The following is a 12,996-nucleotide window of genomic DNA, read 5'->3' on the forward strand; positions in this document are numbered from 1 at the left end:
TTTTGGGTTTGACCCACATAAATATATTATCTTTAAAATAAATAAGTACATAAGAACTTTTTAAAAATTTGTCATCTTCCTTTGGTGTGTGGAAAAGCTTTATTTCTCATACTGACTTTTCTGACATGCTTGTATGGAATAAAGAGACTTTTCCCTCATTTATAAAGTTATCATACTGTGCCAGGAGCCTCTACTTAGGCGTTTCTGCCTAACTGGCAGGCAAACTCTCCAGGTCCCTGTTCAGTACTTTTTTTCCTTAACTGAATGGGCTGTTCCCAAACCAGGACCTTTCCCCACCCCTTAGGAACGAGCCCTGTTATCCCCATTCTGTCTGCTTCTCCCTGCACCTTCCTATCCTGACTTGCCTCTTCCTTCAGGATACTTGACAAACTCCAGTTATCTCAGGTCCTTTGGCCAATGAAAAGCTCAGACTTTGATGTCAGACTGCCCTACATTCACACTATGGCTTTACCATTAACAGCTGTGTGATCTTGAACAGATTACTTAAGTCTCTTTAGCATCGTCATCTATAAAATGAGGATAACTGTACCTACCTCAAACAATTGATTAAAGAATTAATTACATAACCTAAGTAAAAGTACCTAGCTCAGAAACTCCTAGTTTTTCCTTTCCTTTTATCTATTTGTGTCCTTTTTTAAATCCAAGATACTTTCTTCCCTATTCAGAGGAGCTAAAATCCAGCTTTCTCCCCTGTCTCTGGTAGTGCAGCCTACCTCTTGGTCCAAGTAAGAGAGTGGACATCCTAGCAGCACATATCAGCTGACCTTCTTAAGTGGACCTTCTCAAGATGCCCTATGTAACATAAAGTTGATTTCCAAGGTTTATTAGCAGCTTGTAGGAAAATCTCTCTGCCTCTGACTTTGTGTCTTTCTGCTTTGGTGAATCCAGTGAACAAATAACTCATATCAAACTTTTTCCTGCCAAATAGGTCAATTGAAATGTCAGAATCTAAACAAAGACACCAAGAGAGGAAGGGTCAGACAGCCAATGCTTGTGTCACATGCTCGTACTCAGAGTTCCCACAGCAACCATCACTCAGTGTTATAGAGAGGCAGTGCAAAACTACAGGCTGTTGTACAAAAAAACCCACAATGCCAAGTACGGGAAACTGAGTTATGGCTATCGTGAGAGTCTTAAATCTCAGCTCACCAGCATATGTCTCTGCCAAGGCTGCCTTGCATGGTGGCCAAGGCCCTGTTTTAAGATGAGAAAACATCACAGGGGCTCTCAGAATGGGCTGCTCAGAGGACTCGATTGCCCTGGGAGGCAATATAGGTGGCTCCATGGGGAAAGTGACCCACACTCACCTCCTGCTCAGAAAGCCCCACCTCACAGCCCCACCTCACACCCACTTCTCCCAGTCTTCCTCAACAACCAGTGGTATGCTGGAGCTGACTTAACACATGCTTCGCCTGCGAGAGATGATTGTTAAATTTTCAAGCACTGTGAGAGCCACTTGGCTTCACACTGGTAGCCATGGTGGGAGCATTCACCTTTAGCACTACAAATCAGCCCCCTCCAACCACTCACCCCGCTATCAGTTATTAAACATTTACTAGCACCCCAAGGGCCAAGAACTCTAAAGCTGAAGTACCAGGCTCCATTTTCCTCATAAGGCTTGAAGCTTTTAGGATATCTCCCCAAGATCTTTCTGTGCTTCCTCCTACATGTTCACAAGTAACGGGTGCCACCCAGACACCCTAACAATGTTTCGCCCCACAAACTAGGGCTCTCTTCTTATTAGCAGTATCTCACTGTTCTCTGGGAAAATAAAGTTAGGTTTCGTTAGGATCTTTAAACACTCAGCAGTTATTTATAGTGGCTATTATCTTAGGATCAGGAGAAAAGCAAAAAGGGTTAGAAAGATGACTAATAGATGAAAATATATACTCAGCTTCCAGTGCAACTTTCACTCAATCAGATGTGAAGCATTTTTTGTTTCCCTAATTGACTTTAACCTACTCCTACAAATGAATGATTCTCTGTTTCATCATAATACTTTCAAAGATACCTCTTATAACATGACATTATACAGGGCCTCCTCTGAAACCAAAATCCAAAGCCTTAGTGAGAGTGGAGACTTGAAGAAATAATGGGAGGCATCTGGTGACACTGTCCTATAGTCCTGTGGCACATGGGGGTGCCAGAAGACCACCTTTGTGATCTTCCCGGAAAATCCCTAAATTTGTATGAAAAATTTTTAGCAAGCCCCTGGGCCACTTGGTTTAAAGGAATACCAGCTTCCAGATAGGTTTGCTCATGCTTAGAAACAGAAAGTAGAATGGTAGTTGCCAGGGGCAAGGTGGAGGGCAGGAAAAGGGGAGTTGTTCAATACACAGAGTTTCAGTTTTTTGTTTTCTTTTTAAATTAATTAATTTATTTATTTTTGGTTGTGTTGGGTCTTTGTTGCTGCATGCAGGCTTTCTCTAGTTGCGGTGAGTGGGGGCTACTCTTTGTTGCAGTGCATGGGCTTCTCATTGCAGTGGCTTCTCTTGTTGCGGAGCACAGGCTCTAGGCGTGCAGGCTTCAGTAGTTGTGACACGTGGGCTCAGGAGTTGTGGCTCGCGAGCTCTAGAACATAGGCTCAGTAGTTCTGGTGCATGGGCTTAGTTGCTCCGTGGCATGTGGGATCTTCCTAGTCCAGGGCTCGAACCCATGATAAATTGCACAACAATGTATATATTAACACTACTGTAGTGTACACTTAAGAGTGGTTAAGATGATAAATTTTGTTATGTGTTTTTTACCAGGACAAAAAAAGAGAGAGATAGGTTTGCTCAGTAGGTCTAATCATATGCCTAGTAGCATTGAGGCTGGCTCATACTAGGCCTTTGAGATGAACGCTTGTGAACTGAATCAAAGGCAGAACAATTAGGACAGGGATGAGAGTCAGTGTACTAGGGTTTATGGAAGATGTGCTAACAATTTAAATGACTGAATCATATTTCTAAGGCATCCAGCCCCTGGGTGCCCTGGGACCCAAGGACAAGGCATAGAAACTCCGGAACTCTTCTCCACTCTTTCTGTCCTTTTCAGGTCCCGGCTTTGAGTACATTTTACAATCTGTGCCTCTCCATTTATCCAATTCCTACCCTTTTTCTTTCAAGGCCCAACTCACTTCTTCTCTCTTCTACATGGCCTTTCCTGACCACCACAACCTGCAGAGATCTTTCTCCAACAGGAACACACAGATCCTATTGCTAGTACTGGTCGGCTATTGATAATAAATTGCCTTAAGCCATCTTTTGCACTTACTCCATCCTTTGAGAACAAAGGCCCTTTATCATACCTCTGTATCCCTCAAATGCCTGGCTCAATCTAAAGCACAAAGCACTAAATGCTAAAATACTGATAGCTGAATGAAGGCTGAAGAAAGTAAAAGTAAAAGTGTTTTCCAATGGGATATTTCAATGGCACAAAATTGGTCATAAGTATGACTGAAAGCTTAAGGAATCAGGTGCTCAGGGAAGGTTTTGACTTGAATCCTAAATTGCCACTATGTACTCTAGATATTCAGGGCTCTAGAGAATCTTCTGTAAAGTTCTGCTATGAATCCCTCTTTTGCCTATAAGGAAGTTAGAGCTGATATAAATCAATGTCATAGCATTTGCAAACCAAAACAAATAGTGAATAGTCTAAAAGGTGCTTAAGATCTTCAATGGGCATTTTCAAAGGTCTGATGGCTTTGGGGGCAAGGAAAGTATGAGGTACTATTCAAGGTACCTAAGCCAGTGATTCTTTAAAAAGAAATGTGTTGAAGGGGTCAAAGGCTGACTGAGACTTTTTTTTTTTTTTTTTTTTCCGGTACGCGGGCCTCTCACTGCCGTGGCCTCTCCCGTTGCGGAGCACAGGCTCTGGACGCGCAGGCTCAGCGGCCATGGCTCATGGGCCCAGCCGCTCCGCGGCATGTGGGATCCTCCCGGACCGGGGCACGAACCCCGTCCCCTGCATCGGCAGGCGGACTCTCAACCACTGCGCCACCAGGGAAGCCCTGACTGAGACTTTTAAGAAAGTCTCTTCAAGAAAAAAAAAAAAAAGGACATATGCATAATTTTACACAATTTCAGTGTGCAGTAACTTTCTAAAGCCTATTCTTGGACTTTGGGTTAAAAACCTGTGAGCCAGTATTCCAAAAAATTTCATGACAGATCTCTTGAGTGTAGACTCAATTCTACTAGGATGCAGCCAGTATTAAAAAAGTCTTTTTCCTAATTTGAAAAGCAGGAATAAAGGACAGGGAGTATATAAGAGTTTAGGGTAAGACAGGATAGGGAGGAGAACCCCCTGAAGAGCTCTTCTATTGCAACATACTTATCTGCAGGGAGCATTGCATCATCAAGACAGTATATCCTCAAAGCATCCAAACCCAAGATTTAGTCTGGGGTCTAGAGTTTCTCTTAAATACCTTCCTTCCACATTTATTTAGTACAAACAAAAGGGTCGTTGGGATTTATCTATGAAAATGCCACAGGTTGTGTGACTCAGCTATCCTCGTGAGAGAATAAAAATCAGGGTGCGTATCACTGGTAGGGATAGGGGCATACCAAATGATTCTACCAGCTAGGGACAGATGCTTACCAACAAGCCGTACTGAGAAGAGAAAGGAGCTAAATCTCAGCTGAGGGTGGGCAAGGGGCCTGAAAGACAGTTTTTATAAGATGTACTAAAGACAAGCAAACCCAGTAGGGAATAAACTGGGAGTAGTTTCACAGTTCTTGGAAAAGCAAGTTGTACCTTCTCTATAAACTTTATTCATAAAGATACATGAAATACAAAAAGCGGTCAAAGTGCCCTTACCAAACACCATATACAAAAAATTAATTCAAAATAGGTCAAAGACCTAAATGTAAGAGCTAAAACTATACAACTCTTAGAAGAAAACATAAGGGAAAAGTTTCATGACACTGGATTTAGTAATGACGACACCAGAAGTACAGGCAACCAAAGGACAAACAGGACTTCATCAAAATTGAAAACTTGTTCATCAAGGGACACTGTCAACATAGTAAAAAGGCAACCCACAGAATGGGAGAAAATATTTGCAAATCACATGTCTGATGAAGGATAAATATCTAGAATATATAAAGAATTCCTAAAACTCAACAACAAAAATCCAAACAACCCAATTAAAAAATGGGCAAGGGGCTTGAAGAGACATTTCTCCAAAGAAGATAAACAAATGGCCAGTAAACACATAAAAAGATGCTCAACATTAATAATGATTAGGGAAATAAAAATCAGAACCATAATGAGATACTACTTCACCCCCATTAGGATGGCTATTATCAAAAAAATCAGAAAATGGGCTTCCCTGGTGGCGCAGTGGTTGAGAGTCCGCCTGCCAATGCAGGGGACACAGGTTCCTGCCCTGGTCCGGGAAGATCCCACATGCCGCGGAGCAGCTGGGCCCGTGAGCCATGGCCGCTGAGCCTGCGCGTCCGGAGCCTGTGCTCCGCAACGGGAGAGGTCACAGCAGTGAGAGGCCCGCGTACCGCAAAAAAAAAAAAAAAATCAGAAAACAACCAGTGTTGACAAGGATGTGGAAAAACTGGAATGTAAAATGGTGCTGCCACTGTGGGAAACACTATGATGGCTTCTCAAAAAATTAAACATAGAATTAACTACCATTTGATCCAGCAGTCCCACCTCTGGGTATATACGCAAAAGAACTGAAAGCAGGGACTCAAAACACCAACATTCATAGCAGCATTCTTCACAATAGTCAAAAGGTGGAAACAACCCAAATGTCCATCGATGGTTAGAAGGATAAACAAAATGTGCTATACACGTACAATGGAATATTATTCAGCTTTGAAAGGAATGAAATTCTGATACATGCTACAACATGGACAAAACTTGAAGACATTTTGCTAAGAGAAATAAACCATATACAAAAGGACAAATATTGTATGATTCCACTTTCTGTGAGACGTCTAGAATAGTCAGGTACATAGAGACAAATAGTAGAATAGTGGTTACCAGGGGCTGGGGGTACAGGAAATGAGGAGTCATTGTTTAATGGGTTTAGGGTTTCAGTATGAAATGATGAAAAAGTTCTGAAGATGGACAGTAGTGATGGTTGCACAACAATGTGAATGCACTTAATGCCACTGAACTGTACACTTAAAAACTACTCAAATGGTAAATTTTATGCAGATTTTACCACACACACACAAAAGGAGTCAAAATGAGCAAGCTTCACAATCAACTCCAGACAAATATGACACCTGTGTATACAAAATAAAAATGCACGCAGGGGCTTCCCTGGTGGCGCAGTGGTTGAGAGTCCGCCTGCCGATGCAGGGGACACGGGTTCGTGCCCTGGTCTGGGAAGATCCCACATGCCGCGGAGTGGCTGGGCCCGTGAGCCATGGCCACTGAGCCTGCGCGTCCGGAGCCTGTGTTCCGCGACGGGAGAGGCCACAACAGTGAGAGGCCCGCGTACCGCAAAAAAAAAAAATGCACGCAGTTTATTACACTAGAAAATGAATGACCATTCAGTCACACTGAGGGTATTAACTGACTAAAAAGCTTTGCCCTCCATGAAGCCAATGAGAAGTAATAAAAAATGTCATCTATCTTCTGGACATCTGAAAAGAAACCCCAGTGTGAGAGACTGGGCTTTGTTTATTAAGCAATAATGGATTTACAAATATCATCTTGAAATGCCTCAAACACACACTAGAATGTGTCTGGGGGTTGCCAGAACTAAACCTCTTGCCAGAAGAAAATGGCAGCCTAGGCAGGCAGATCTAGCAAAGAGCCCTCTCTTGTCTGCTATCTTACTAAGTGCTATAAATCCCAGTTAACGTCTATCCATGGTCTTCAGGCTTTACTTTAGGAGTACTTTAGAATCTAGATGGGGATTAAGTTCCTGATTTTTTCTTTCTACTTAGTTTGCTGCTAACAACTGAGGCCCTATTTTTCTTTTTTTCTTTCTTTTTTTTTTTTTGGCCAAGTGGCCTGTGGGATCTTAGTTCTCCCACCAGGGATTGAACTCAAGCCCCCTGAATTGGAAGCGCGGAGTCTAAATCACTGGACCACCAGGCTCTATTGCATCCCAAAGCCAGTTCTTTGAGAAGCTGTGAATACACTTAATATTAGTGACATTAGCATTAATGTTCATAACTGAGGGGAGAGAAGTGCTCCAACACATGTTGGAGATTAACAAGGAGTCAAAATACTTTTAATCTGATATGCTGAGAATAAAACCAAGTGCACCCTCATGCTGTCATTTATTGCCCTTCAGAGTCAGTTAGGGAAGAGAAGCAACAACTATTTTGAGGGCAGTTTTGAAAAGGGTCCCAGAATAGTTATCACCCTTCCCCCACTACCCAAGTGAAAAGAGTTGTTAAGAGAGGTAATGAATATACAAAAACTCCATGAGAGCAAGGACTACACTTAGATTATTCACCACTGATCCCTACTACCCAGGACCACACTTTGTATACAGCAGGCATGCAATTATTTACTAAGAAAATAAATCTTTGAGAGTGCTATCCCTTCATCATTCTCAAATAGGGCTGTGTACTCTCTCACTCTATAGAAGTCGCCTCATCTCTGGCTTGTGGACTCTTACTGAGAGTCACTTTCATCACTTCATTTAACTTTGAAAGAAGTTGGAGAAGGGTGAGGACACGTGCTTGCTAATCATCCTTTTCCAGATTGCCTCATGCGCCAGAATGGATTTTTATTATTGGTCTGTGGCTGCTACTGCTGTAGGAAGATTTCAGCCTGACCTTCCCAAGCTGCTGAGGGATGAATACTGCACGTGGCTGACTGAGAAAATGTGTCTTCCTTTTTTTTTTTTTTTTTTTAAAGCTTTTAGGCTAACCAGAGCTCACTGTGGTAAGAAAGTCACCCTTTCTTTCACTATACAAAACTCAAGATGTTGAATTCTTTTGCATAAAAATGATATAATAAAACTGATCTGAACTGGTCCAACAGGAAAAAGGTAGGATCTTGAAGCACCTCACAGAGAGCAGTGGCATCAAAGTCCTATACAGGACTTAGGACTGCTCCATAGGCAGAAGAGGAAAAAAGAAAATGAAAGCCATTTATCAAAGCGGTTTAAATAAGAGGATGGATTCTCACAGCTGGCCTCACAAAAGAGAACAAATATGTCAAGGGGAATAACTGATAGACTAATTGAGTCCTATCCATCTGGCTGAGGAAAGAGCCACTGGTGGGAATACTGAGAAGCTGTCTGTTAGGCAAAAGGCTTGCTTGGTGCCTCATTTGGTGAGCGGAACAGCTTTTAGGAACACTGAACACACAATCACACAACAGCTAGCTGGCTGGCCCTGCCAGCAAGAGGCTCAGTGGCAAAAAAAAGAGAACGCAGAGCATAGGTGTTTTTTTTTTAATTGGTTTGGAGCCTATATCTGGACTCTCACCTCATGAATACCCAGGCCCTCCAACTTGGGAGTAGGGTGGGAAGGAAGGAAGATTGTGTGAATACATGTCTCATTTTGTGCTTTTAAAAACAGGACTCAAGAGTCTCATTCTGAAACATCAAGTTCAATACCATGCTACGCTAAAGCCTCATCTGTAATTTTATATAATGCAGGGCCGAGTACAGGCATTTTGGGAGAAGAGGAAATCAGGCCCAACTCAAGGAAAACAAACACACAACACTATCTGCATCTCCAACTTGGTCCATAAAAACCTGCTCCGAAATAAATGCTCAAGGCAAATTAGAATTCAATTACTAAGGAAAATCTGCCCCAAGGAGGGCTCATGTTTTAAGGAGCCAAACAGCCTCAAATTAAGCTGAACTCAGGGTTTTTCTAATTGGCAGTTTCAACCACTGCTAAGTTTTCATTTCTTATTTTCAAAAGTCAAAATGACTCTCTGCCTAAAATTAAAAGAAGAAATGCCATATCACCCACTCTAAAATAACAATTCACCAAAATTTCACCTACATATCTTCTACATAATTAAGCAAACCCTTCATATGGCACAAAAACAGAAGCCATCATTCTATTTAAAGTACTACCAACAAATCCCTTACTAATTCCTCTTAGCAGCCTAGCTCTTGCCACTCCCATTAGAAGTTCAGTCATAGAATCCCTCTGCCATCAGAGAAGGCTTGATGCTAGCCACAAACTAGGGTCACTATGAGGAAAGTAGTGGCTTACCTGCTCCTCCGACAGTTGGGATATGTGATTCACAGCAGCGTAGGATTCAATTTTGGGGTTAAAGTGGTTGATGATGGCTCTGAAACAAAGAATTAACATTAATATAGCACCAGATGGAATAAGAGGATAAATGAGTTAAAAACAAGTATCGACTACCTTCTGGTTTAGAGTATGAGAGCATGGGAGTAACTGTCAGAGAGTAACTGTCCTCTTAGGAACATGAGGTCACACGGGGTGAACTGATTATTTTAAAATGGGAAGGGTTTAATAATTTATTAGACAGAGAACAGAATCAAGCATCTCTGCTCTGCAAATGAACTAGGGAAAAACCTCACAACCAAACAAAAAACAAAACCAAGCATCCTTTAGACAAGAAACAGGACCCGGGGGGCTGTCCACTAGGGGGCCCTGGTGTTTCAGTCAGAAAGAAAAGTAGTAGTTTGCTCTGATCTTACTTGGGAGAACAGGGCATTCAGTAACACATAGGCTAAATACAGTCTCTGAAGAAGCTAAGCTTTATCAAAGCCTACAACCAATCATCATATTTGTTAGTTAATATTTCAAACCAAAATTTTATTTCCAGCCATTCAAACCAAAATCTGAGTGTTTTCAAACACTCCCTCCTCCACCACTCTGTCACATTCAAGGTCACCAAGTCTTATCAAATCTACCTTTTATTTTATTTATTTTTTGTTTTATTTATTTATTTATTTATTTTGCGGTACGCAGGCCTCTCACTGTTGTGGCCTCTCCCGTTGCGGAGCAACAGGCTCCGGACACACAGGCTCAGCGTCCATGGCTCACGGGCCTAGCCACTCCACGGCATGTGGGATCTTCCCGGACCAGGGCACGAACCCGTGTCCCCTGCATTGGCAGGCGGACTCTCAACCACTGCGCCACCAGGGAAGCCCCAAATCTACCTTTTAAAAACCTCTGAAATCTGAAATAAATTTTCCTGAAACAAATGTCTTAGTATAGGTCTTTGTCATTTCTTGTCTGGTACAGCAGAAAAAGCACAGGCTTTAGACCAGAGGTTAGCATGGGTCCTTAGTGATATAAAAGTGATTAAAGAAATGTGGAGAACAGAGAAATATTTCTAACAGAACAATTTCAAATAACATGTGTAGATACTCTCCTCCTTAGGAGGTGGAGTTTAATTCCCATTCCCACTGAGAGTAGGCTAGACTTATTTCCAAAGAAGAGTAGCGAAAGGTAAAAATAGTATCTTGACAGTAAAGAATCCTGGCGAATACTACCTTAACCAAGCGATGAAGGTGAATATCACCAGTGATGTCATGTGGCTGACATGTAACGCCTGGTATGATCTGATGAGAAGGGCACTTCGCCTCTGTTATATACTTTCAAAAATCCATAATCTCAGAATCTAATCATGAGAAAAACATCAGACAAACCCACACTGGGGTACATTCTATAGAATACCTAGCCAGTACTCCTCGAGACTGTTAAGGTCATGAAAAACAAAACTTGAGAAACTGTCACAGACCAGAGACCATTGGGGAGACATGGCAACCAAATGCAATGTGATAACTCTGAATTGGATCCTGGAACGGAAAGAGGACATTAATGGATAAACTGGTGAAACCCACATAAAATATGAAGTTTAGTTATTAGCAATGTATCAATGCCCATTTCTTAGTGTTGATAAATGTTCCATGGTAATGTAAGATGGGGGAAACTAGGCTGAGGGGCATACAGAAACTCTGTGTGTTATCTTTGCACTTTTTCTGTAATTCTAAAATTATTCCAAAATAAACAATTTATTAAAATGTGTATGTCTGTATAGCATAATAGAAATCAATATGTTCTTTTAATATAACTTACTGATAGTAAAGGATTATAAAACCATTTAATCTAATATAAGTATAAACCAGAAACTTCAAAAAAAAAAACCCACTATGGTTTGGAATCCTAGTTTGGCCACTTGTTTTCCTGAATGATTTTGGGAAGCTGTATGTCTCACCAGAGGAAAAAAACGGGAATAATAATATCTACTTTGGCAGTTAGCACAGTATCTAGGAAGGGTGCATTGTAGGCATACAATAAATGTTTGTTGAAAGAATGAACTAAACCTTAAGAGGATTCTTGCAATATTTATATAACAAAGCAATGTCAAATATCTAGCACAATGCCTGGCACAAGCTGGTGCTCAATAAATATTCAATGAATGAACAAATCAAATAGGATAGAAATGGGTCAGGAGCAAGAGGCAAGTTTTGCTAACTTATTTTTCTAGAGGCTAGGACGAAGGGTAGAGATGTTATCTGCAAGTTAAGGTTGTGGGGCTTGGTCTAAATCCCAAATATCCATTGTGACCAAGTGGGGTGTCAAATATTTTTCTCATTCAGAAGGCAACGTTTGGGGGTATTGGCAAGGATGACAACAGTCCAGGAGCAGAAAAGAAAACCAGGAGGCTAAACCCAATGAGAAGATGGGAGGGCAGGTTTAGGGAACTGAGAATCCCACCAAACCTAGCAGCAGTACTAACTTAGTTAACCCAGTGTAGTCTGAGTCATAGGGTCCAGCATGCAAAAGTGATGGGATTGAGAAAAGGAAATACAATAGACAAATCAATCTACAATTAGATCTCAGTTATTTTGGAAAACAGAATCTGCATTCTGTAAATACATCTATTTCATGCTTTTGTAGGTTTGTTTTTTCCTAAGGTTTCCTTTAAATTTCTTAGTAAAAAAATTTTTTTGAAAAAAATCCTGACTCGGACTTCCCTGGTGGTGTAGTGGTTAAGAATCTGCCTCCCAATGCAGGGGACACAGGTTCGATCCCTGGTCTGGGAAGATCCCACATGCTGCGGAGCAACTAAGCCCGTACGCCACAACTACTGAGCCTGCATGCCAAAACTACTAAAGACCACATGCCTAGAGCCCGTGCTCTGCAACAAGAGAAGCCATTGCAATGAGAAGTCCGTGCACCGCAGCAAAGAATAGCCCCCGCTCACCACAACTAGAGAAAGCCCGTGCCCAGCAACAAAGACCCAATACAGCCAAATACATTAATAAATAAATTAAATCAAATTATATAAAAAACAAATCCTGACTTGACTGAACTAGGATTTTTTTGTTTTGTTTTGGTTTGCCTAGGTTTGGAAAACAGAGAACTCCAAAAAACTCTAATGTCTGTCTGGGTGGGATGGTAGCAGCCACTGGGGCCCAGCTGGCAATCCAGAGAAGCTGGTGAAATTTGGACAACTAAATAATCCCTGGGAATGGAACAGATGGGGATGCTGTAACTCTATTCCCTTTCTATCTGAAGAATTTTCTTGCCAAGAAATAAAGCAAGGAAGCAAGAAAAGAGAGAGAAAGGAAAAAGAAAAAGAGGGAAGAAAGAAAGAGGGGGGCAGGCGCTCAGAGCAAGAAAAGGAGGAGAGAGGGAATGGGGGAGAGAAAGAAAAAAATTGGAAGGTACTATCTTCAAAAAGTACACTTATTGGGACTCCCGTGGTGGTGCAGTGGTTAAGAATCTGCCTGCCAATGCAGGGGACATGGGTTTGAGCCCTGGTCTGGGAAGATCCTACCTGCCACGGAGCAACTAAGCCCGTGCACCACAACTACTGAGCCTGCGCTCTAGAGCCTGCGAGCCACAACTACTGAGCCTGTGTGCCACAACTACTGAAGCACGCGTGCCCTAGAGCCCATGCTCCACAACAAAAGAAGCCACTGCAGTAAGAAGCCCGCGCACCACAATGAAGAGCCCCTGCTCACCGCAACTAGAGAATGCCCGTGTGCAGCAACAAAGACCCAATGCAGCCAAAAATAAATAAAGTTAAAAAAAGACTCTATTAAAAGAAAAAAAAAAGTAC

General features: G+C 41.9%; 1 protein-coding gene across 8 annotated transcripts in view; it reads right to left on the bottom strand.

Moving 5' to 3' along the window:
- ARMH3 (armadillo like helical domain containing 3) overlaps positions 1-12,996 on the bottom strand; it is a 169,716-nt gene that overhangs the window by 22,499 nt on the left and 134,221 nt on the right. For all 8 annotated transcript variants that reach the window (XM_049696927.1, XM_049696932.1, XM_049696930.1 and 5 more), the window contains one exon: positions 9,162-9,240. In XM_049696927.1, the coding sequence (XP_049552884.1) occupies positions 9,162-9,240 (79 nt within the window). The remainder of the gene's footprint in view (positions 1-9,161; positions 9,241-12,996) is intronic.

Source organism: Orcinus orca, chromosome 14 (genome assembly GCF_937001465.1).
Source record: "Orcinus orca chromosome 14, mOrcOrc1.1, whole genome shotgun sequence".
In the NCBI taxonomy this organism is placed as follows: Eukaryota; Metazoa; Chordata; class Mammalia; order Artiodactyla; family Delphinidae; genus Orcinus; species Orcinus orca.